Source organism: Lepus europaeus, chromosome 6 (assembly GCF_033115175.1).
Source record: "Lepus europaeus isolate LE1 chromosome 6, mLepTim1.pri, whole genome shotgun sequence".
Taxonomy (NCBI): domain Eukaryota; kingdom Metazoa; phylum Chordata; class Mammalia; order Lagomorpha; family Leporidae; genus Lepus; species Lepus europaeus.
In genome coordinates this window covers 60,076,947-60,102,976 of record NC_084832.1, presented here as the reverse complement: position 1 = coordinate 60,102,976, position 26,030 = coordinate 60,076,947, and the positions used below count along the sequence as shown (strand labels likewise).

The window sequence follows — 26,030 nt, the reverse complement described above, 5'->3', positions numbered from 1 at the left end:
CAGAAAGGAGACAGGAGCAGCTGCCCGGTACGGTGTTAGCAGGAAGATGGCAGCAGAACGGAGAGAGTGTGTACGGCACACAAGTCCATTGTGCAGGTAACAGTGAGGCGCTGAACACGTTTCCAATAGGAGGAGACAGGAGACTCGTGTCTCCAAAACACTGCTCCAGTTGCAGCAGGCAGAGAAAAAAGAGGGAGACGGGGTGGGCAGTTGGGCCAGCGGCCACTCCTCCCAGGGGGAGATGCGGGCTGCTACTAAGGTGGTAGGGTTGAAGGGGAGATGATTGGGATGAACAGTGTTTCAGAGGGATCTGCGGGGCTCCGTGACCAAAGGAAAGGGACAGGGACGCATCAGTGGCACTCCTGCACCTGGGGAGCTGGCGATACCTTTGAGCTAGGAGATGCATGAAAAGGAGGAACTGGGGAGAGCAGATAGAGATCAATTTGAAACACATTTGATGAACGTATACTCTGTCCAACTGAGAACATACCATTCTGGATCTGTGAGAGACCTGGAACTGTGAAGATGGCTAGACTTTCAGGTCACTGCTGCTGGCAGACATCACCAGACACCTTCAGCATGGGTGCAAGAGTATGGGGCACTCCTTTTTTGAAACGGGGCATTGGGCATGGAAAGAAGACACTGGAACAAGATGGGGAGAAGACCCTTGGAGATAAAACTAGCCCAGGAGCAAACCAGCCTGAGGGATATATCAAAAGAGAGGGAAGTCAGTCAGCAAAGTTGTGTTATGCAAAAATAGCGTGGAAATAGCTCAAAGAGAATATTTCAAATGTTTTATAGCTCTCTAAAAAGCAGAATTATGGCTCATCTTCCAATTTTTTTATACTAAAGTTTGTGATAAACAAGTATCACTTCAGTAACAGGGAGAGAAACTCCCAAATTAAACAACAGCAACGTGGTAATATTCCGTTATACTGGAAGAGAAGTGGCAAGGAAACCTGGGCTTTTCCGGTTTGTCTTCCTTTCTGCTCTTTTTGCTTTGGCCTTCATCTATCACAGCATTAAAACCAGCCTGGGTAGGCTCAGTTTATCAGGTTTTGTATCATAAATGTGCTGCTTTTTGTATCTCCAAACATCTGGGTTACTGTCCAGGACTTTTCATTTCTAGGAACTGAAGTTGGGTGTGGCATAGCTAAACTCAAACTTGACTCTTTCCTACCTGCTCTGACCTTGAACCAATTATCTTAACGACACATCTCCCGTTGGCCTTCTTAGTTTGCATTCTGAATTAGAAGTGATGGAAGCCCAAGTAAAATTGACTTCATGCAAAAATTCACAGCCTCTTGGAAGTACTGACAGAAGGGCTGGTTACCCAAGGTTCCTCTCCTTTTGGGCCTAGGAATGCCAAACCAGGGATTTCTTTGTTGTTTCTGTCCCTACTTTTTCTTTCCCTGCATGTCCGTTTCACCTGCTAGATCTCGTCTAGCCTTTATGTTTGTCACCAGGAAATGAATTAAAGTCCTGGGTGGCTCAGTCCCTTTTGTGCCATTACAACAAAGTGCTGCAGATCAGGTACTTCATAATAATAAAAGAGACGTATCTGGCTCACCATTGTGGAGGCTGTCAAGTCCCAGATGGAGGGGGCCCAGCTGGCGGGGGATTTCTTGCTGGGTCAGCCCACGGAGGAAGGCTTCACACGGGCAAGGGAGCTCACGCGCATGAACCGCTGGGAAGGCACTGACTGCCTCCTTTTTAAGGAGCCATCTCCCTTGCAACAAACCTGCTCTATGGTAAGGAAACCGCTGCCATATGACGTTCATCATGGCCTGATCACCCCCTTAAAGGTCTCCGCTCCCAGCCCTGGTCAATCTTGAGTAAGACAGCTGCTCCTAAACCAATTAACAGCCAGGTGGACTACATCATGTGAAGAGCACAGGAACCTCCCGGTGCGTGCAGCAGGGCTAATTCCTAGAAGCATGGCGGGGGGGGGGAGGGGGGGGTCATTGCATAGGTGTCCCTGTAAATCTCTTCCTTCCAGGAACAAAGCCATGGTTTTTTGAGCTGACAAAGATGAAAGTGCAATTCTTCCAGCATCTTTTCAGGACCTACTGCAGACAAGCACTGCTCTAGAAATGGGCATCCGCAGAGGACTAAGCAAACGAGATCATTCAGACGGAACCAACCAACACTGGCACGTGGGTGAACGTGGGAAGTGAAGGCACTGGCTTGGAGGAGAGTCCTGTTTTTACACCTGTCCATGCTCAAGAAGTCCCGGTTCCTAAGAGAACTGCTGTGTTATCAGCACTCTCTGAGACCCAGCCTGCAATGGATCTTGGCTAGCTGACCTATGTGGAAGATGAGGGGTCATGGCTGCCAGATCTGACTCACCCAGGAAGACCTGGGAAGCGCCCCATGCAGCTGTTGGCTGGGGCGTGCATGGGCTCCGGGACTGTCCCCAGCTATGGCCAGTTCCATGTGGCACCACTGCTTGAATGGCCCTAATGCAGTCTTGCCCCTGCCAGGTTCCCCCCCGCCACACACACACACACCGTGCTGCCGCCTCTCCCATTGCCCTTACACACTCCCTGGCAGTCCCAGCCGACTGACGGTGGGAAGTGTGTGACACACTGGATTTCTGCAATGTGCAGAGGGACACTTCAGATGCTGGGACTTAGCACAGGAGTTCATCTCAAATCAGAACATCACAGGCCACATACAACTTTTCTGAACTGCACAGGTAAAGTTCTTAAACACTGACACTGGTGCCTGCAATGCCTGCTCAGGCTAGTGGACCCGGGTTTGTGACATGTTTGGTGGGATGAGCAGACTGGCCTAGATCAAGCGAGGTGTCATTGAGGCAGCCACTTCCCTCTCTGGGTGTCAGATACCATGGTTTTACAATGTGGGCTGAGCAATCTTAAGGCTCTGTGGAGATGGCTCTGGAGCCATCGAACTAAGGGTCAGGTGGGGGTCCTGAACCTGCACCCCAACTCCACCCATTTAGTTTGCTTTTGCTGTATGTTCTGTGATTCCAGTTTAGGAGGGAAAAAAAGGAATTATCCTGAGGTCTGTGGTGTGTGTGTATTTCCCACCGCCATATGGAGTCTTAAAAAAGTTGATGGAAAATGCATATTATGAAAAAAAGAGTATGCATGGATTTCAAAGATTTTTAGCACCAAAATATACCTATTAATTAATTCCATTTTTTCCTGTACCTTTTGAAATGCTCCGGTAATATGGTTCAATACCTCCAAGGGATGCCTGAAACCATGGGTAGTACCATATATATACCATACATATATATATGCTGTGTGTATATACTGTTTTTCCTAGGCATGCATACTTACAATAAAATGTAACTTATAAATTAGGCACAGAAAAACAATAACAGAATAATGATAACATCATAATGTAGTTTTGTGAATGTGCCCCTCTCTGTTGAACAAGACAAGACAGAAATTAGTTTAGGGACTTCAGTTGACTGTGGTAACTGAAGCCTTGGGGAGTAGAATCACAGGTAAGGGTGTACTGCTGTCTGTGTTTACACACAGACACATATATTCTTCTGATAGCTATATGTAAGTATGTATTTACTCTCCAGATGTTACACACACATGCACACACACATTCACACTAGATGACCTTCACAATGCTTCAGCAATGACATTCTATGACCTTTGTGTGTGTGTATGATCTAAGTCAATTTTGCATCACATGGGTAAAACAATCAAAGATGATTTGTACAAATTATAAGTTTTAATGGCTGTTAAATAGAAGGAAAGATATTTGCACTATATACATTCTGTCCACTTAGAGTACTGTCAGCCAGCCATGCACATTTTATTGCACATATAAACAGTGTACAAGGATCTTGAAGATGTCTTAGCCATACAAGAAGTGCATTTTAAAGGAAAAAAAAAAGCCCTTTTACAAAATACTGAAGCCATTTGTACTATACAGCCAACTTCAAAAAATACTGAAAATTAATATCAAAAGAAATATTTTAACTTTGAAAAAAAATCTCTCAAAACAATGATTACAGAGCTTCATAGGTTGCCATATATACATGTAAAAAAATATTTCAGGACCCTGCATTCTGAATGCCCATGAAGGTGCAGCAGTCTCAATTCCAACAGACAGAATGGATCTTTGAGTGTTGCTTCAATTGTATACGCTCTTTGTTCAAAAAAGTTTTTCCTCTTTACATCATCATGCTATTGACAAAACACGTTTCTGCGAAGTACAGGAAAATATTAAAATATATTTGAAGTTAGGTTAAAGTGCACAGTACGTTTGATAAGAAATCATTGCTAGCTGCCACTCCCAAGTCCCACGTGCAGAAACCCCTCCCCTGGCCCAGAGCGGGGAGCAACCTTTGCGCTGGTTCCTGTTGGTCTGTGCCGAGTGCACACTGCCTTCTTCCTGGGCTCTTTCCTTTTGCATTCACCTTTACATTTGTCTTAGAAACTGTGGCTTCTGCTGCCCCCAAACTTCTAATGGCTTTTCACAGAGGTGGAAGTGCAATGCGGTCAGCATTCACAGGACTCTGGAAGATGAACCACTGGGCTAGCCGGAGCTGCAGCGTGAGTGTGCATGCACGGACCTGCCTGGCGTCGGGGGTTACATGAAGCCATCTGTGAATCAGGCCAACACGGATGGGTTCCTTTCTTTCGCTGACGCTTCTCTTAGTCCTGTTCTGTTCGCACCTGCTCCCTCCTTGGCCGCCCAGACTCACAAACTCCACTTACTCAACCTTCTCGTTAGCCTGCTGTGGCCATGGTCGTGCTTACAGCTGCTCCACTGCTCACAGACAACTCATCTCGGAGTTTCACAGCAGGGATCGTGAATCTCGCAGTATTTTACAAACTATTTTGAAAACCACCAACTGGATTACAATCAAATGAACACATCTACTTCTCAAGAGTCCCTTCTCCTTTAAAATTGGCAGTTACAAGAAGTGCTGGTCTCCTGGCCTACGTCCTATGTGCCTTAAGGAATTTTTGATCACTCAAAGCTTCCTTTGAAAAACTTTTTGGTTAAACAATAAACTTTGTGTCTTCTCCCCATTTTCTTATAGCCTTCCCTCATTATCTACCTTTGGTGCTAGACTCTTTCTAATTACCCATGTTACAGTGCAAAATTATACTTCAAGACACATATGCTAACACTTATTCTTTGTGTTAAAACGTGAATGTTTTGTGCATAGCAAAAGAAGTATGAATCCAAAAAAATAACTGTTCACATTTTATCTTCAAGTTTAATGTGTCTTTTTTTTCCCATCACAGCTATTTACAAATAACTTTGGGGTGCTCTCTTGATTTCAGTCAGTTTTATTATATCAGGGGACAAAAGGGCTACTGGAATGTAGGAAACTGGATGGAATGCAGAAGTATAAATAAGAACAATGTTCCACAAACCAAAGTGGAAGTAATGCCTCCCCAGAAAACAGTTCTTTGTCACAGAAGCACCTGTTGTTTGCTTACTTTTTTTTTTTTCTGAATCATATACACCAGAAAACGTGATTACCAAGACCTAGAACTACTGCACACCAAAGAGGATAGAAAATAACTCAATATTTATATTAAAATAAAGTGTTTAACCACAAAAAAGCAGTAATAAAATAGTTTCCTAATTTACAATTTGCATCCAAAGGATGAATAACAACTCACTAATAAATAATATTCATATAAATATTTTGTATGTCGAAAATAGTTTTTTAAAAGGCAATGGTCTCAAGAAACTTCTTGAAAAATTTGGTGGTGAGAAACCTGATTGTGTCCCCCCCTCCCCCTACTAAACACATCATGAGTTTGGTTGTAACGAAACAAACACGTCTTGCTGCAAAACGGTTGTGCTTGGCGTTCTGGCAATGGCAGTCGGTGAGCGTGGAAGGGATGAGGAGGTTGTAAAGGCATTGATGCGGCGCTCAGCTCTTCACCGGCTCTCCCACCGTGCTCTAGATAAAAGTACCTGTCAAGTCGTCGCGTCCTAGGTCAGTTCTGCCAAGTGGAAAATCCTCCCTTAGTCTGAAAACCTTTTCAACGCAACAGAGTTGGGAAGTGACAGGCAGTGAGTGGGAGAGAGGGTGGACCAGGTGCCGGGAAGAGAGTTCAGGATCCCTGATGGAGCACAGTCTGAGTGACCCCAAAGGAGAGAGAGGGGCTGGATTCATGTGAATAGAGCCTTCGCGACAGTGACGTCTAGCAACGCCTGCACGGTCATGCCCACTTTGACCAGGCCTTTCTCTTCAAGGATGTGATGGGGTAGACATAATTTCTCCTAAAAAGAAGAAGAATAAAACATCAGTTTGCAGATGATCAGACTCTAATGGCCAACCTCCGCTACATCACAGCTGGGAGTTAAGTCGAGCGCTGGCCTGTGCCAGCGGCTTCACCTCTGTCTGTGCTCCTTGCCTTGCTTCTAACTCACTATAAAGGCATTTCTGTGTTGGCACAGAAAAATGACAATTTTTTTGCAGATGAGACTTGTTCCTGGAAGGCTCCTGATCACCCTGAAATCTGCAAAGGATCTAAACATTTAAGAAACCTCTACGTGGAATAACTGAGCTACATAGAGTCTGTAGGAAGACACACATCCATAATAGCTTCTATTCTTATAAGGCAAAACTGCAGAGAGCATCTCTCATATTTTAAGGGATCTCAAGTGCTGCGTATACAGAGCACACGCTGCTACACTGACCACAGACCCTGGTCAGTTTGTCCTGCTGCCTGTGATCTCTGAAGGCAGGCATGTTCATGAATCGGCATTCTTTCTTCATGGCTTACATAGAGAATTACAAATAAATAATTTTAACCACAGCCTTCAACTGTCTCTCTTCTAAGGCTCTTTCATGAAACTGTCAGTCGCAAATGTGCTACTACTTTCTCATGTATCACATCTGCTCTTGGGATGTGCCCTGCACCTATTACTCAAGGAAAATAATCACCACTTTGTATATAATAATCACTTCTATCATAATTACTTCTATTATAATCACTTCTATCATAATCCCTTCTTGTGTATAGAAGCTCGCATGCTCCCCAGAACAGTTTACAGAATAACATGACAAAATAGTACCACGACTTTGGCATCTGGCCCTGGTCTGATGTCACTCATGGGAACCGAGGGTGTCCCCTCAGCTGGGAAGTGTCCATAACAAATATTCTCCCCAATCTACCTGGTGACAGAACATTCTCCACAGCCCAGTGGTTAACTGTGTCTTGTTGTTTTTTTTTTTTCTTTCATTTTTAATTGACAAACAAAAACAGTATGTATTTATGGTGTACACAATGGTGTTTTGCCAGAAATACACATTGTGGAATGGTTCAACCTAATTAGCATATCCATTTCCTCACATACTTCGTTTGTGTGTGGGTGGTGAGAACACTTCAAATCCACTCTTATCAAGTCTCCAGTGTACATTATTAACTGTAGTCACCATAAACATCTTGAACATGGTTCTCCTGTCCAGCTGAATTTCTCTACGCCTTACCCATTGTCTAAATCCCCCTATTCTCTTACCCTTTCAGCCCCTGCTAAGAGGCTCTTTGCTTCTGGAGAATTCAACTTTTAGACTCATCATATGAGTGAGTTCAGGCAGCATTCGTCTTCCTGCACCCAGCTAATTCCACTTAATATAATGTCCTCTGGGTCCATCGATATTGCTGCAAACGACAGAATTTCCTTCTTCTTAAAGGCTGTATCAGTGAACAGCATTGTTTTCAAGGAGACCTTAAGTGGGATCTGCATCCAGCCCCAGGAGTGCAGCCAGCACCCAGCATGAGAGGACCAGAGCGCCCTGCACATGGCTGCTTCTGTTGCCGCGACTCGTGCCAGTGGAACCAGATCTTCCTGCTGCTCCAGTGCGGGACCCTCCATAAATCGTCACCCCTACAGGCACTCTGTGCTTAAACAGGTCTTCAAAGGACTGTCTCAAAGTTCTGGTGAGTCCTACACTCTCACAATCCTCCCATCCTTCCCCCTTCCCTAACTTGTGATTAGTTCATAGCATTTCAGACATGGACCCCAGGCCGGGGGACATGGCCACATGTCACCATAAGACAGCTAATTCTTCAAATTACAATTTTAACCTTGATTTCACGTAGCTGCTGTGTTCTGAATTAGAATGGTTTTGTCAATGGCAGATGAGACAGGCATGCAAGTTGATAATGCTTGCCAATTTAGCAGACACAGATCAGCGTGAGAGAGGAGGGGCTTCCGTATGAGTTGGGATCCAGAGGCCAGATCAGGATGCGTGGTGGCACAGTGAGGGGATGCCTGCAGCCAGATGTCAGTGCCCACTCTTCCTGACACCATCTGCCCCCGCTCTCCCTGGCATTTGACTGCCAAGGCTGATGCCACAGAGCAGGGACTTAGCGTCCTCATTCTGATGGCTTCTGGGTCACTCAAGCTGACATCTGGCTTGGCAGGAAATGATAAATGACGGCTAGGCACAGTGAAGCTCCTGGTATACCAGGCATTACCTGGGGAGAACAGGTCTTCAGTTCACACCTATACTAAAGTCAATTCAAAATGAATCAGAGTCAACTGTCTGAACAAAAAAATCTCTCCCAGCAAAACAGACAAATATTTAATATCTTCTCTAACAAATAAATGGGAGAAGTTTTCCAAACTAAAAAAAAAAAAAATAGAAAAAAAATCACCAAGGAAAAGATCAAAATAATTGTCTAAAAATATCAAGTTTCCCTGTGTCAAAACCTCTCAAACTAATGAAAAGATAAACAATAAACTGTAAAAGGTATTTGCATCAAATTACAAACGTTTTTATCTGACATGTAAGCTCAATAAACCAGTAACAAAAACACTAGGAGTTCACTGGAACACTGGGAAAAGAACACGAACAGAAACTTTAAAGAGACAGATTTGCCCAAGGCAGCAGGGCAAGACATCTCATTTCTGAATCTCAGTGTTTACTTCTCTTTATTCTCAGATGTGCCTGAATTCTAGCATGAATATTCCCACAGAGCCTGCCCTCTGTACAGCAAGGTTTTTATGGGACATGGTATCCTAGCCTGAGTCCTGATCAGACGACTGGGGCACAGTCTGTCTCCTCCAGTTAGAAATGGGTCCAGTCCCTTGGGGCCAGCGCTGTGGTGCAGCAGGTTAACGCCCTGGTCTGAAGCCCAAGCATCCCATATGGGCACTGGTTCGAGACCTGGCTGCTCCACTTCCAATCCAGCTCTCTGTTATGGCCTGGGAAAGCAGTGGAGGATGGCCCAAGTCCTTGGGCCCCTGCACCCACATGGGAGACCTAGAAGAATCTCCTGACTCCTGGCTTCAGATTGGCGCAGCTCCAGCCATTATAGCCAATTGGGGAGTGAACCAGTGGATGAAGACCTCTCTCTCTTTCTCTCTGCCTCTCCTCTCTCTGTAACTCTTTCAAAAAAAAAAAAATCCTTAAAAAAAAAAAAAAAAGAAATGGGTCCAGTGCAATCAGTGAGCACTACTTCCAGTGGTCTGCAGAGTTCCATGCTAAAGGTCAAGGGAGGGGAGGGTTCGGAGGTACAGAGACAGGAACGTGAAGGTATTGAGGTCTCAGCTTCCTACCAGCAGGACATTTGGACACTTCACAGACTTAGGTTAAGGTGGCTCAGGCCTGTACTTTTCCAATGAGCATCTCTCACCTTCCTGGTCTCTGCACTCCTAAGCCAGTACAGGGTCCAAATGCTCCCTTCCACCTACATTTATAGCCAGTAATGGGGAGTAGAGATGCTTTTCAACTTAGCATGGATGGGGCTACGTCCTGCTAAATATCTAACCCTAGGCACACCACAGCGTAGCTCCACCCTCCTTTAATGTGCTCAGAACACTTACATTGGCCTACAGTTGTGCAAGATCATCTCACACACGAGAAAGCGCTGAGCATGTCATGTAATTTATTGACTATGATACTGAAAGTGGAAAACAGAATGGGTGAAGGGGTATGGCTTGGAGCATGATAAAGTTGAAGAATTGTTAAGTCAGACCATCATAAATTGGGGGACGTCTGTGCCTAGAAAACATACAAAGGCCTCTTTCCATCCTTCCCGGCTTTCCCTCTTCACTCAGATTCCCTGAATAAACATGGAGGTGCCCCCAGTTTACTTTGATGGGGCTGAGGCTCCTAAGAGGACCAGCATGAGGAAACAGAAACCTTAGAGACACACAGCGCTCTGGCTATTTTATCCCAGGACTGGCAGGAAGACTCACAGGAAGTGTAAGTCAAGGTGCTCCCCAGAAGGAAGACCCAGGAGGACTTGCCAGAAATGGGGCAGGAATATCAAGGAGTGGCCAGAGGGCCATTTGCCCCATACCAATCCTACGACCACATATCCCGCAGCCGGGGGACAACCCTGCAGTGAGGTTAGACCCTGGAATGGAGAAGGTTGAGGACCGACAGGAGAGAAGGGCCTTCCAAGGACCAGGCAGGTGAGCTGGCCCTTCCAGGGCATGCCTGGTACACAGGGGGCCAAAGCAGAGAGAACTGGGTATTCATGTTCACTTTGATGACCTGAAGCTGCCAGGTCATAGGATCTTAGAGGTTTTTGGTTAAGAATGTGATTTCCTATACCCGTGGGCTGCTGCTTCTACACAGTGGAGACACGAAGTAGCGTTCTGCATAAAAATAATGTTTCTGACCCCTGTTGAAAAAAAAAAAAAAACATGCATCTGTTACTTCTCCGATGATGGAGCTCATTAGTGGCATTTACTCCACTTCTGAGCCACAGCAACAAGCCTGGAAAAGGCAGGCAAGCCATAGAAACCAAAAGCTAAACAACTCTGAAAGAATTCTCAGGCACTTCCTCTGCGCCTGGCACCAACGCTACAAGTTTGCACTGGATATATTTCTTCACGACAATCCTGCCAGGTAAACATGAACATCTCCATTTTGCAGAGGCAAAAACAGAGTTCAGGTAACTTTGCGAACATTACCCAGCTGGGAAATCCTCCACCTGGGTCTGATCCTGGAGTTGGGGCTCTTTCTAGGATATCATGCTGACTCCCATAAGGTCCTGAATCAGCAAGTTGATTCAAGAAAGGTTCCATGGGCCCTGGAGTTCTTTGATGGCAAGTCCCAACAATTTCAATGTCACAGGGACTTTCAATGTCACGGGGACGGACAAGAGAACCCTCAACTCAGTGAGGGGTATTAGCTTTGCCACGCAGATAGTTTGGCTTCTTTTTGTAGTGAATGATACATATCCCCTCCCAGCAGAAAGGACGCCACAGCAGGTGACTGAGTGGCTGTCACTGCCTGGTTTTCCCCTTCCCTTAGTTTCTTATGATCTTAAAGAGCCACACACATACTCTTAGTTCAGCCACTAGACTAAAATGAAATCACTCACACCAGCATATTCTGTTCAGATTATTTCTTCAATATCAAGACCTGAAGCTAACTTAAGCCTTAAAACAAAACTGTTGGGAGCCGGCGCTGTGGCATAGTGGGTAAAGCCATTGTCTTCGGTGCTAGGATCTCACATGAGCACAGGTTCGAGTCCCGGCTGCTCCACTTCTGATCCTGCTCCCTGCTAATGTGCCTGGGAAAGTGGTGGAAGATAGCCCAAGTACTTGGGCCCCTGCACCTATGCGGGAGACCCGGAAGAAGCCCCTGGCTTCGGTCTGGCCACTGTGGCCATTTGGGAAGTGAACCAATGAAAGGAAGATCTCTCTTTCTGTCTCTCCCTCTATTTCTCTCTCTGTTACCCTGCTTTTCCTATAAATAAATAGATCTTTAAAAATAGAAAACAAAGCTCTGTATTATTTTATCATTCCAGCACTTTCACCCAGCGACCTTGGTTTCTTCTAATGCTAAATAGAGAAAATGTCAACCTCTGGCCACTGAGAGGGCTTCTTGTCACTCCTGATTCTCTGCTCTGTGGCCTTACTACCGTCTAGTCCCTCCTTTCCATAAAACACCTCGTGCACACTCCCCTTACCTGACATTGCCCCGTCACTCATCTCCCTCTTCACGTGGCTATTGCAACATCCCTTCTAAGCCTTAGTGGAAATGTCACCATCCCAGGAAGCCTTCCTGGTTCCCCAGGCCCCATCATGGTCCAGTCCTCCTTCCACGCATTTCACAGAACCCTATACCTGATCTGTCTCGGGCTCTCATCTGCTGAATTCCCGTTTCTTTACCGAAGGATTCACTACATCAAGGGTCTGCAAACTAAAGCCTTCTAACCTAAAGCACTGCCTGTTTTTGAAAACAAAGGTTCACTTGTGTCGTCTATGTCTGCATTAGGCTACAAGGCAGAGTAATGTAGTTCAACAGAGACTGTATGGCCCTCAAAATAAAATATTTACTATCTAGGCCTTGATAGCAAAAGCTTTCTGACCCATAGCATAGACTGTAAGCTTTATGAGGTTGGGGTCATGGATCATGATCACTTTTTAATCACTAAGGTCTTCTACGGGGCCCATTCAGGGGTTGGTGTTGTGGTGCAGTGTGTTAAGTTGCTGAGTCCTGGTTGCTCCACTTACGATCCAGATCCCTGCTAATGCACCTGGGAAACTGGCGGAAGACAGCCCGAGCGCTTGGGCCCTTGTGACCCATGTCAGAGACCCATATGGAGTTCCAGGCTCCTGGCTTTGGCCTGGCCCAGCCCTGACAATTGCAGCATATCTCTCTCTCTCTCTCTCTCTCTCTTTCTCTCTCTCTCTCTCTCTTTCTCTTTCTCTCCCTCTCACTCTGTAACCTTTCAAGTAAATAAATAAATTCTTAAAGAAAAAACCCAAGGAAGGCCCATTCAATATCTGAGGAATGAATGAAAGAATGAACACAAGAAACAACAAATCTGCAGAAAGAAGTCAAAGTACAGGACCTTGATAGAAGGAAAAAACTGCACATTCTACATGAAACATAGATTCTTTTTAAATTGAGAACTGATTTTGAAATCTGAAGCCTAATTTTAAAAACTAAATATTCTGAAATGAAATCATATACAATACTTTGCCTCTAATCCTAAACCATCTTCAGCCTCCTGAAATGTTAATGCCTCATCCCTACCTTCTGCATAGCTCAAAGTCCCTTTATCCATGGGACTCCTTCTGAGACTGATGTGATTGCTTGAGACAACCGAAGCCATCATACACTAAATTTACTTTCTTAGAAACAAACAGCACTGGGGTATCCAGTGCCTTTATTTACCTACTGCCACTGATGATGTGCCTGCTCTGGGGTTTCTGCAGAGCCCCTTCCCACAACCATTTCCTAAGCCTTTCCCTTAAGAACAAGGAGAAGGAGGTACATACCCATCAGACAGCCCTAAATCGAAAGCACTATTATAAATTAATTAGTTGTCACAAATTCTGGAAATCTTGACACTGAGAGTTGCCACTAATCGGGGTACTTGGAGAAAAACCGGAAATGGCACTTTCTAAAGGAGACTATAAATGCATCCTTGGTTCTTTTTATCAGGCGTTGGAAGGAAATGACCCTTTCTGGGAAGAGGAGACTCAGTATGCACCATAAGCCACACAAACTGGATTCCTTGATCACCTCCCCGACCACAGGTGTCCTCAGGAAAGCCGCAAGGGCAGGCACGCACCAGGCTGGCACAGGAATTGCCATCTTGTGCGTGGGTATCTTGGAGAAGAGCCACAGAGAGGTCCAATAATTCTGAATAGAAATTAACAGTGGCAATGGACAGGGAAGTTCATTCACAGTTTTGTCCAAAGGACTAAATTAATTGTGTTCTGCCAGACACTGAATTTCTGAATGAAAAAGTTTCACTCAATAAATCCCACAAAGTGTGGCACATTAGGGTACAGATAGATTAATGACATAAAAATGTAAGTATATCCAAAAGCATACTTTGGATGAATTGAATATTAAATTTGGATGAATTGAAATATTAAAACAGCTAGAGAACTCCATCCATTCCATGCTGAAATTTTACCTGATTGTTCCACTCAGTTCTTACTGGTAGTGTTTTCCTTCAAATGGCAATCCTGTAAGTTTTCTCTCTTTTCCCTCCCCCCCTCCCCAGTGAAGGGGGAAGCCGATCAACAGTGGTGACCATTAAAACGGAAGCCTCAAGGCGCTGCAGAGTGAGGCGGAGATGCTGAGAGCCACGCTGGGTGCGTGTGCACAAACATGTCCATGGGTCCACAAGGACTTGGAATAATCACCCAAATGATGTTTATTAAGCAACTTATGGCTCAGAGCGCTCATTCATCGTTGTGCAAAGGGATTTTATTGTGTTACAAGAGTACAAGATAGCACCAAATGCAATTCAGTACATCTGTGGGTTATTCATACACAATTGAGGTGAAATAACTTCCACATACCCTGTATTTTACCAATCAACACAAAGCCAGGAGGAAAAAGCTCAGATAATTCAAGGTAGTATCATGGAAAGACAGTTTTCAGTTAGAAAAATCTGATGTGATTTAGCAGCAAGGACTCTTCATAAATATATTCTTCTAACTACTGGGTTTTCCATATTCCTCATCCCTTGCGTTAATGAAATTATTGAGAAAAATAAGATTATCTTTGTAGCAGCCATGAATGAGGGCTGTCGTCATCTCATTAAACTAAGACATTTATCTTAAGGAAGTTAACTTCATCATATCCCAACCTAAGAAACAGCATTTGGCAAACAGGATGTAAAACAAAGCATAGAAGAGACTGGCTTGACCTTGGAGAGGGCCGTCCCGGAATCCAGAAATATCTTGGCCTAGATAAGACTCTAATATAGTGTTTCTTTTACTTACAAACTGATTACATTGCTCTAAAAACACAAATAGTTGATATCTAATCCTCTAAGCTGATTTAAAAATAAAGCGATTTGTTACTTAATGTCACTGGGATCCAAGTTAAATGGACATTGCAAGACCAATTTTATTATTGGCTCCTGACATTGTGACCCAAGCCCCAGGACCAGGAATGTTGCATGACTCATGGCTTTTATATATATATATATATATATATACACACACACATATATGTATATATATATAATTATATTATATTATATATAAAATGAGTGCAGTCAAATCCATCGCATTCTGGACTTGCAGTTATTATGCGATGTAGCAAAAAAGCAAAATAATTCATTATATTATTCAAAAATAGAAATCCCTTCCGGGAAGCCGCACAGCAGGTCTAACAAGGATTAAGTAGTAAAATGTCATGAAAAAGTTGTGCGTAACCCAATCCTCCAGGTGGCGCTCTAGCAGCAGCGGCGCCTCCTTCCCTGAAGAGCCCCTCCCGCACCGGCAGAAGTGGGCAGCGATCTTTCCAGGTGCCCCTCGGGGTCGCCTTTACAGGACGCCGCGGGGAATCCAACTAAAGCTAGCAACGCAGTCCTTCTAAAGTAGCAGTTTTCAACTTGGTCCACAGCGGCATTATTAAAGGAGTCTACAGACCACGTTGGACTAAAATATGGATTTTCTGTCTCCTGTGCCCGGCGGCCCCACTACTGCTCATTTGCCAGGTGCTGCATTAGGACTGGAGTGAAATCCTGACAGCAAGGACAGACTACCCCATGCGAAATCCTGTCTGTCCCAGACCTGGAGCCCCCTCCCCTCAACTGCAGGCAGCAGCAGCTCCCTGGGAGAGAGCAGGGGCCTGGGGGACACTGCTGCTGGCACCCTGTGGGGCAGGGGGACCCAGCAAGGGGGGGGCACTTTGCTGTCACCATTGCTTTTCAGTAAAGAAGAGAAAGTATTGAGTGAGAACTGCAGTCTACAGGGTTTGTGCTTCTAGGAAATCGGATCTGTAAACGTTCAGCTTCAAAACTCGAGAGATCACTGAAGAGATGGCAGGAATGGACTTTGCAAGGCAAAAGGCTCAGATGGAGGAAGGACCCTGGGCCGGGGCCAGGGTGCGCATGCAGACGTTAGGCGGACAGAGCATTCCAGCGGTAAGTGATATAGACCAGTACTACAAAGAGAAGATGGACAAGACAGAAGCCTATAAGGTCCCTGGTGCGGAGGGCAGAAGTTGATTGTGGGGGTTTCTCCCCGAGTGCCAGCAGAGTGTCAACAGTCTTTCGAATGTGACGAAAATCCAACTGCAGGATGTCACCCGGAGAGCAGAGGTCAGCCTATTCCGAGGGCAGCCATTAGAACAGAAAGAGACAGTGCATACAATTAAAAATACACAGAAGAACAGCTGCAAAGAAGCACACATTTTTGGTTACTAGCACATAGCAGGAGGAAACCCTTTATTTCAAGCAGGTAAAACCCTTTCCACCATCAAAGATTTCAAATCCATTACAAAAGCAAATGCCAAGGTGTTTTAGGCCAATAGGTCAAAGAAATCCTTCGCCCAGAATCTCAGTAATGAGGAATGGCATATTCTGCATTTTATACACATTCTGGCATTCAAACAGCTTTCATTTCAAGTGGTATTATGTGCTAACCAAAAAAATAAGAGCTTTTTCACTTACAACATTTATAACTTGACCTCAAGGGGAAAAATATAAAGATTAATCCTCACTTCTCTTTTTGGTGCATGTTTGACCATGGTATATATAGAATCAATATAAGGTATTTCTCTTTGAAAGTTGACACATACACCTAATGAATTTTCAATTTGGAACTGTCAACAAACTCTAGGGAACATGAGTTCTAATTATGTTCCAAAAATACATTTGATTTCATATTTTGAAAAATGCACATAAACCGCAAGTCCAGCAGAAGTTCTTAGATGGGCAGTTAAAATACAAGGCCATCCCCACACAGGGTTAGCCAATGGATTCCTTCACCACTTAAGAAGACAGCAGGGGACTTCCATGTCTGGTCCCCTTGATAGTCCCCATAGGAGGAGGTGGAGTATCAACTTTATCAACAAGATGCAAAAATCAGATGAGTTGTTCTCTAACAGCCTACTGCTGCCAGGAAGCAGTTTTCTGAGATACCGAATGCCTGAACCAGAAATGACCACACGGAAAATTAATAGCAATTATAACTGGTAGGCAGTTAAGTTTGCTTCCAAATTCAACAAGACTTGAAAATATCTGTAATATATTTCACAAACACAGCTTTATCTCTAATTAGGCAAAGCATTTAAAAAATATATAGAGGTAAAATATATTTTTTCATACTTTGCTACAACAGAATCCTTAAGTTAAGCCTCACTGCTGAGGAGACACAAACTACAGAGTGACCGAAAGGTGATTCTAAGGCAGAGCTTTGGTCTTGTGCCCTGTGAAGTTAGCTTGGTGTCCTTTGGTAAGGAGGAATCGGACAACACTGGGTGGTTTGAATAAGATTAATAACATCCTAACGATTTCATTCATGAAGGTAGGAATGTCCATAAGAGATTTTTAAAGATTAATTAATGAGCCATGCTGTAGCTGTCCAGATTTCGCATCTTTTCTCAGTGGATTTGGAGCTACGACTGTCGAGTGTCTCAAGAAATAAAACAGCTACACACAGACTGGATTTCCCTGGGAGACAGGTGCTGGTTAAGGATTAGCAGGTAGGGAAACATCTCAGAAAAGAAGTTCCTATTGCAATGAGAAGTTTCTGTTGCAATGTTGTTTTTGTCCAGTGACATCTGAGCAAAGTAGACCTAAGATGGAGGCTTAGATGCGAATGGAAACGGGATTGTCACACAAGGGGTGCTTCCAGATTACAAGCACACCCTTCCTTCTGTAGCCAGCATTTCGCCACACTTCCCTGAAGCCTGTGGAAACAGGCTGGACTGCTCCCCTGAAACACACCCAGGGGACTGGGGTGGAAGTGTCTGTGCAGTTTCAGTGGACTCAGTAGGCAGGCAATACACTCCATTCTCCCATCCAGGACTCAACCGCATGATGTCCAGATTCGGGGCTTAATTGGGTGAGGCCTAGAGTTACACCCCGTGGTATAGGTTTAAACTGACTCATGGGGGCAGGCATGTGTCCCGTGGGTAAGACACCTGCATCCCATATGGAGTGCATGAGTTGAACACTCGCCTCTGGCTGCTGACTCCAGTTGCCTGCTCCTGTGCTCCTTTGGAAGCAGCAGTGACGGCTCAGCTAATTGGAATCCTGCCACCCATGTGGGAGACCTAGATTGTGTTCCTGGCATCAGCCCCAGTTATTTCAGGCATCTGGGAAGTGAACCAGCAAACAGGAAGTGCTGTTTTGTGTTCTCGGTCCCTTCTCAAGTAAGTTAATAAAATAGGTTAAAAATAAAATTAAAGTAAGGTATGTTTGCAGAATTTCAAGAAGTTGCTGTAAACACTGCGCTTGGGTCTTAAATAAACAAACAATCTAAGTCTTGATCTCTAAAGAAGAAGGAATGGGCCTAAGACTGGCAGGCAATTATCTGAACCGCCATAATTAATGCTCATAATTAATGCGCGGGGCGTGGGCCGCTGTGGCTGTCTGAGAACTGTACCTGATTCCAGCCCACGTCACAAGCCCACAGGCGGTCAGATCCAGCCCTTGTGATGAGGCTACCAGGCAAGGCACAGCTGCAACTCCCAAGGGAACTGGGGACCTTCTGATCTCTGTGCTTTCCAAAGCAGTCTAAATAGAGGGACTCAGAAATCGCACTTTATTTCTTCCTGAAAATTTAAAATTGGAAACTACTAAAAAAAGAAGGAAACATAAGATGGCAAAATTTCCCCGTGTGTTTACAGAGTGCCTGCAATTGCTGGAATGTGTTTGAAAACCACAGTCAATTCCCTCGGAGACCCCAGAGGCAAGTGTGATGATCATTCCCATCCGGGTGAACAAACACCAGTCCTTACAGCAAACCCAAGTGTGGGCCTCAGGGTCCTGCTACAGATGCCCAAACACTAGGAGCACAAAGAGAAATGGAGACAGACCCAGCAACGAGTCTACTTTTTATGGAAATTCTGAGAGTCAAAATTCTAAGAGGCGATTGTAAATTTCATTTAGAAATCTGGAATATATTTAATTAAACACTTTACTTTTGGAGATTTATTTATTTGAAAGGCAGAGTTACATAGAGGGGGAGAAAGAGAGAGAGAGAAAGAGTGAGTGCTCTTCCATTATTGGTTCACTCCCCAGATGGCTGCAACTTTTTGATGGTGCTGCTTCTAAAATGATTTATTCTCAAACATGTGCATGTGAAAGGCCATCAGGCCATGGAGCAGAGGTGACCAAGGGGAATGCTATCTACAAAAGAAGAAACTGATTTTACAAGTGAGAGATGAGCTCTCTTAATAAATTATGAGTATAAACATTAACGTTAATAATAAAAATAACAAACCCGTCAGTTGGCATCTCTGGTTATTCAACCTTAGAATAAACCACAATGAAGGAAAATTAAAATTAATCTTGTAGTAGGAGTCTCATTTTCTCCCCCGAAGTGTGAGTTATGAGTTAAATTGATACCAAACTCATTGATTTGAGGGAGAAAAAGAGGCCTAGGGCTCAAAGAGGATAACTAACTCATTTCTCCAATTCTCAAGATTAAAACAAACAAACAAAAAAAAAAGTAGCTTCAATTTATAGACTGTCTTTCAATAACAAAATTTCCAATCATTTACGTATCAACAAGTTTCTAAGTCTTCACAACAGGAATAAGTCAAAGAGTTTGACCCAGAGTTATGATCCCCCGGTAGGACATCTGAGTGTTTGGGTCTGAGTCCTGGCCCTATTCCTGATTTCAGTTTCCTGCATTTCAGGCCCTGGGAGGCAGCAGGTGATGGTTCACGGAACTCAGTGCCCCACCCACATGGGCGAACTGGACTGAGTTCCCAGCTTCTGTGTGGCCCAACCCCCAACTGCTGTAGACAACTGGGGACTGAACCAGCCAATAAGCGCTGACTCTGTGTCTCTGCCTCTCAAATAAATAAATAACTTTCAAATATAAGATCCTCTTGTAGAACTGTAAAAATGCAACTATGAAAGGCACTAAAAAGAAGACAAAGCTGTAACTCCACTGGTGCAGAAGCTGAGGAATTGAGCGACCTGTCCACATGGACATGGAATGAAAACCCTCTGCCGTCTACAGACTTCACGGGATGCCTGGGAGCCCCAGACTGGCAGCAAGGGGCCACGGGCTGTCAAGGGCTTCACAGCACCCGCTGAATCCTCTTCCCCATCTTCTCTCTGGAAACAGTGATGGAGACCAAGGCTGGGCAATCAAGTAACAAACTGCATTTCTATTCGAAGTCACCTGCCCACCTAGAGAGGGCAAGTCTGTTACATCATAGCAGGCTGAGCCCATATTTAAGATTGAGTAGGAAAAATCCCCTGGTGAACCAAATTAATACCCATTTAAAAAAAATACTTTGGATGCCTCACAAATTGGCGATTTCTCTTGACTTGAGAGGATGCTGAGAGCCCTACAATGCCTCTAAATTTAGATGGATTTGGAAACCCTCAACAGCCAACTCTGAATCTTCTATCTGGAGGTTGGAGGCCAGGCATGGCCAAATTGACTCAGAAATGGCAAAAGAAACCTCAATATACCAATACATAGCCTTATGAGCCCAAGGCTTACTAGAGCCAGATTCTTGTGTGGTACAAAGGCTATCTCCTGGAAGATCTGGAATCCCACCCAGGCCTGTCTTCAAGACCAAGCTGACAGAGAGGTCAAAACAGCAGCAGAATCTGACCAACCAGCCTCAACACCACAAAGGGACACAGGACAGCGCCTCACCCATCCTGCGATTCTGAGTGGAGCCAGTCTGAAGAAGCCCCATTTATACATCAGCGACACCAGAAACATCTTCTGCAGGAAGCAGGCTTACAGCACCGCTGGGGCACACTCGCCCGCTAACCTCTACTATTGATTCAGTGACTGGAGGGGAGGCCCAGCCGCATCCTGCACACACGCATTTCCTGACCATCAAACAAATGACAAGCCGGTGCCACGGGTCCAGCTTCGGAAGCACACATAAATGTTCAGGAACCATGATCAACCCTGAGGTTGCATTCAGGGAGACGTCTAAAGAAAATATAATAAACCATAACAATCAATTTTAAAATTGCCTCCATCCCATCCTATGACTTTATGTGCAGTAATATAGCTGAATCTGCCCACCTACTGTATTCCATCCATATGACCTGATACAATTACACAATTGTGCTGACTCTGACTTTGGTTTGTAGTTTCAAATTGTGATTCGATCAAGAAGGGCAAAACCTCAAGCCAAGAGTGCAGCTGTGACTTTGCAGCCTGTATAGGATGATTTATCCTCGTCAATGAGATACTGAGCTCACCAAATGCAGAGCTTAAGGTCTCTGCAGCTTGTGTGAATGTGCAGGTAAGACATGCAAGGCCAAGAAAATAGAAAAATCTTGCAAATTAGAGGGAACATCTATGCTGATTAATGGGAAATCAATGACTGTCTTGGTACCCAAGTATTAAGTTTGTTGCAATAGGAAAAAGTAATGTTATAGAACTATTTTTTGTTAGGTATCTGCCTTTCAAAATGCCTCCTTATAGATGGAGAATTTCTGCAAGTGGTCTTGTGATACAATTACCTTTTTAGTATCAAGCACCAGTCTTACTGTGCCAGACGTGTCTTCAAACATCAACCCTCCCACAAAGTGAAAGTATAAAGACCTAAGGGGGAGGAAGCCTTGTGACCGCTTACTTGTGACTCCCCAACAACTCTGTGTTATATTCCTAGAGGAAAACATTTTCTCATGCATTCTGTGAGAGGGAAATGTGCTGTCTTGACTACACAGGAAGACTGATCGATTGCTTTCCAATTGGGAATTTCTGGTATTCCACTAGAATATGCCTCACATCCTTTTAAAAGTCTTACTAAGAAGTCCAACTGCTAACAAACTTTTATAGTAGCAATGACCTTAAAGTAACTCTAATCACCAGTAAAGTGCCGTTGGATTATATGGATATATATATGTGCATACACACACACACACACATACACACACTGCATCCAGAGAATCACTTTAAACCTTAAAAACAATTTCAAAAATATTGTAAGCTATATACTGCTTACTAAGTATAATTAACTGGGACAAAGATCATTCCCTGTATTCCAACCTTCCTGGGAATTGTGAGTTGCCTATTAGTTTAGGGCCACTGTGCTTGGGGCATAATTCAGAAATTATGCTAGACTTTGCTCTGCATTCTATGATAATTTAATTTACCTTTTCCTCACTTTAAAAGGAAATTATAATTATCAATCTTGACTCACAATAAATGGCTTAAGGGCATTTCTACTTAATTTTGTTTCGATGTAAGCCAAAAAAACATTGATGAGTTTAAAAAAATCTCAGAGGGTGAGATCATAACTCATCAGTGCTTTCTAGCACAGACACAAATAATTTATCATGAATCCTGGTCTGAGAGTTTGGATTCACACATGGGAAATCTTACCAGCCCATGACAGAATTAGAAAAACCATTAGAAAAGGTTTGTTAAATATTTCACATATGTTGAAAGCCGAGAATGTATATGCACACAAACAATACAGACACACAGATTAACATTCTTGAAAGCAAAACTGATCACAAAGACATTAGTGCATCATGTAAAAATGGCAGTCTTTTAAAACTATTTTTGTAAGCTTCCTTTCACTGAGACAGGTCAAACCTAAACATTCTTTCATAATGCTCTCCTTTTCCTCAAATCCGATTAGAAACCAGTCACTAGCTCCTGACTGCTGAACCCCGCCAAACAAAAACAGAGGGAAGACAGAATAAGGAAAAAGAAGGAAAGAGAGGGGAGGGGAAAAGCTCCTTTGTTCATTTCCATAGGGTAATTCTGTCACACACTCAAAAGAATCTCAAGATTGGTTATTTTAGTTACTTTATCTTTGGGACATTAGGAAAACAGAAGATCACAGGAATAAAATTTCTATCCCTTTCTGTTTATCACACCCATGATACACTTCTCAACTTATACAGCTACCCCTGAATTCTGAGTGGATTGGCTCTTGTCCACCTAAGAAATACTTTTATGCTACTACTAATGGCAAAGTCTTTGAGGCACAGGGATCAACCCTTTCCCTGAGGCTTAGGCGGGGGCTGGGCTTGGGCAGGGAAAAGGTAGAGAACTGCCAATTGAGCCTACAGCAGACTAATGCAGAAAATGTCAATGTAAATCGTTAACAGACTATGAACCAACACACACACACCGCTATTACTGATGAAAATAATAGTGGTAACTAATATTTTCAATGTCGATTGTTTTGATCCACATACCAAAAATATAACTATAGGGATGAAAATCTACAATGAGTAGATGGCTGCAGGTCTTTTCCAGAGAGCGTGGCAGGAGACCCTCCACCTCCCCAATCCTACCCTACTGGACCTGTGAGAAGGCCCACTTGCACCCTCAATCATTTCTACCCTTCATTGAAAATCAAGCTGATTTTTTTTTCACGTTTAGAATTTCTCATTTATTTTCTTTCTCAGAATGGAACATACTCTGTAAAGTTACTTTAATTTGACTGTGATAAAGCAATTTAAATGAACATATCATTAGCATTTCTTAAGAGAGGCTGACACTTAAAAGCATGCTTTACATCCATTGAACAGTTCAAACACATGTATGAAGTCAATGTTTCACTACAACACAGTTATTGGAATGAAGTTTGATGTTACCTCTGGGACTCCTAATTTTCGGCAGGCTTCCAAAAAGTTTTCCACATTTCTTCTGCATTTGGCCATGCTGAGTTTGGGCTATAGATACAAATATACATAAATAGTGAATTAGCAAAAGACAAAGACTTTTAATAACAGGTTAAATTCTTAAACTTTATATGTGGCACAAATAACATGTTTATCAGAGAGAGAGAAAATAATACAACAGCAAATAAGAACACTAAGAATTACCCATCTAGAGATAAAAATTGTTAATATTTTGGGTTGTATTCTTCTAGACATTGTGTATATGTGTATATATGCAGTTAACTGTGTGTGTATATACGTACATCACACATTTTACTGGTATGTATGTATGTATGAAAGGTTTTCTACAAATATATATGTGTGTGTATATGTACATATACACATACATACATACATAGTTTTTATAGGATATTATTACTGTTGTATGACTTAATTAGTTCTTAAAATATATCATAAATATCACATTTCCCATCAACAAGTATATTTCTAAATGAGAGCTTTAATTCACCAGGTCAATTAATCTCTTTCCCACTCAAGCCATGCATTTAATGAGAAAGAGGCAGCATAAGGTAAATGCACTAAAAACACGTATGTTCAGGACTTAACCAAAATCTTTTCACAACTGAGTTAACCTCGGTTATGGATGACCTTGACGTTGCAGAATGGATAAGAGATTTAATTCAGATGCTGCAATTTCTACATTGTGAGCTGTAAACATTTTCCTGCTAAATTTGAATGTTCTGATCTTAGTTCCCTTGGAAAAGAAAGCAAGAACCATGAGTGATCCCAACAGTCTAGATGTAGGATCCATGTTTTATGAAGACTGACCATAGCCTGTTAAGAGTGAGAGTGAACTTGCTCGTACTCTATCTCATAAGGGCACAAGCCAATCATCATTAAATTCTGATTTTACACAGCATTTATTAAAAAAAAAAAGAACAACAACACAAGTACTCCTCCCTTACCCACTTCCTCAGAAATAAATAAATAGAAGCCTGTTCCCATGTGGAAGGATTTTATTTTCAGGCTAAATAAGTATTGTCCACTGTGGCTGGCCACAAGTTGTACCCCTCAATCCAACTTATAAAGATGTGACAAGCAGCTACCTGGGTGATTTTGCCCACCTCCCTGGTATGTTTTAGGACAATATCATTGCATTAGGCTTCCTGCAAGCAGAAGGAACAGACAGAAGACACGTGACATGGAGCACCAGAAGAATGGGGTCTGGCCCTGGCAGACAGGACACCAAGAGGCATTTCAGCACGCCAAGACTCCAGCATTTGTCTCTTTGATCATCTGGGCCCACTCTCTTTCTTCACCTATGTAGGATGTAAAAGAGTCTATTCTGAAACTCCAAAGATGTCCAACATCATTCAAAATACTTAGGTCAGCCCGGAGGAAGCCAGTGGGAAAATATGTTTGAAACTACAAAAGATAATTCAGTACCTCTGGGAGTGAGGGATTGAATTCTAGATTCTAAGATTGAAAGCTAGATTCAGATAGAGAAATATGTGCAACACATACAGTGGTTAAGGGTTCAACCTCATCATTGGCCAAAGCATCAAAGTTACACCAAAAAGTCAAAAAATACAACAGTCATACCAATTAGGATGTCAAAGTTTTTTGCTTATCAAATTCTTAAACATTAAAGAATTTAATTCTTCTAAAGAACAGAATCTTAGTATATTGAGAATGATAGTGATTCTGTTCAACACTATGGTCACTCAGTTTGGCATAAAAATGGACAATATTAGTTTCGTAAGTAAAAGGTGAGAATGTTGAATCCTGCCAGAGTACCAGCAGACAAGGCAGTCTCCCCCACTGTTGCTGGTGCAGACACAACATACCCAATCATATTTATTACTCGCCCTATACCAGATACTTGATGATCAGAGATAGAACTGTGAAACCCAAAGCACTCGTGGCTGTGGGTGATCCTGTACCTGGCGGGGGTGGGGGGTGGGGGTGGGAGTGTCTGCCTGCCCTGCCCAAGCAGGAGGTTGAGAGGGCATGGCACACCACACCTCCCGGGAAGGACCCCACACCTGACTGCTGGCAGCCAGTGGGAGCCCCAGGCACTTTTCCCCACCCTCCACTCCCTGTTAAAGGGCCCTGTGATTGCCAATCAGGTCTCTGGTGCTCTTGTTGCTTCTTGCTGAAGAACACCATTGCCCCACCATCCCGACAGTACGTGGGCCTCGAGGTTAGAGCCCGCACGTGGTCACTTCGCTCTAGTGTACCGGAAGTATTAACAAATTAAAGGAAACTACAGCATGACACAGGAGGGTTCCTAGTTGTGATGGGGTTGCTATGAGGGGACAAAGAGTAACAAGGAAGCTCAGTTCTCAAGGGCCAGGAGTGGTTTGCCTCCTCTAAATGCTGTGGTGGAGGAGAGCTGGGAGAGACAGACACTGAAGGGCTGAGGAGTCTGGGGAGGGAGCAGCTTTCAGGGCAGGCAGCCCCCTGTGGCATGCCGGGAATGGAGAGCAATGCAGATGGATGGCAGCAGGTTCTACGGCCACGGGAGGTGGGGAGGTCTGGGTGTGG

The 26,030-nt window shown here is 43.7% G+C and overlaps 1 protein-coding gene across 1 annotated transcript in view; it reads right to left on the bottom strand.

Annotated features, from left to right (window-relative positions):
* Positions 1 to 3,710: 3,710 nt before the first annotated feature.
* The window catches only part of LRCH1 (leucine rich repeats and calponin homology domain containing 1), a 207,490-nt gene continuing 185,170 nt past the window's right edge, over positions 3,711 to 26,030 (bottom strand). The window contains exons 18-19 of the mRNA XM_062194174.1: positions 23,457 to 23,534; positions 3,711 to 6,240 (exon numbers count right to left, since the gene is read on the bottom strand). Coding sequence (XP_062050158.1) covers positions 6,130 to 6,240; positions 23,457 to 23,534 — 189 coding nt within the window. The 3' untranslated portion in view covers positions 3,711 to 6,129. The remainder of the gene's footprint in view (positions 6,241 to 23,456; positions 23,535 to 26,030) is intronic.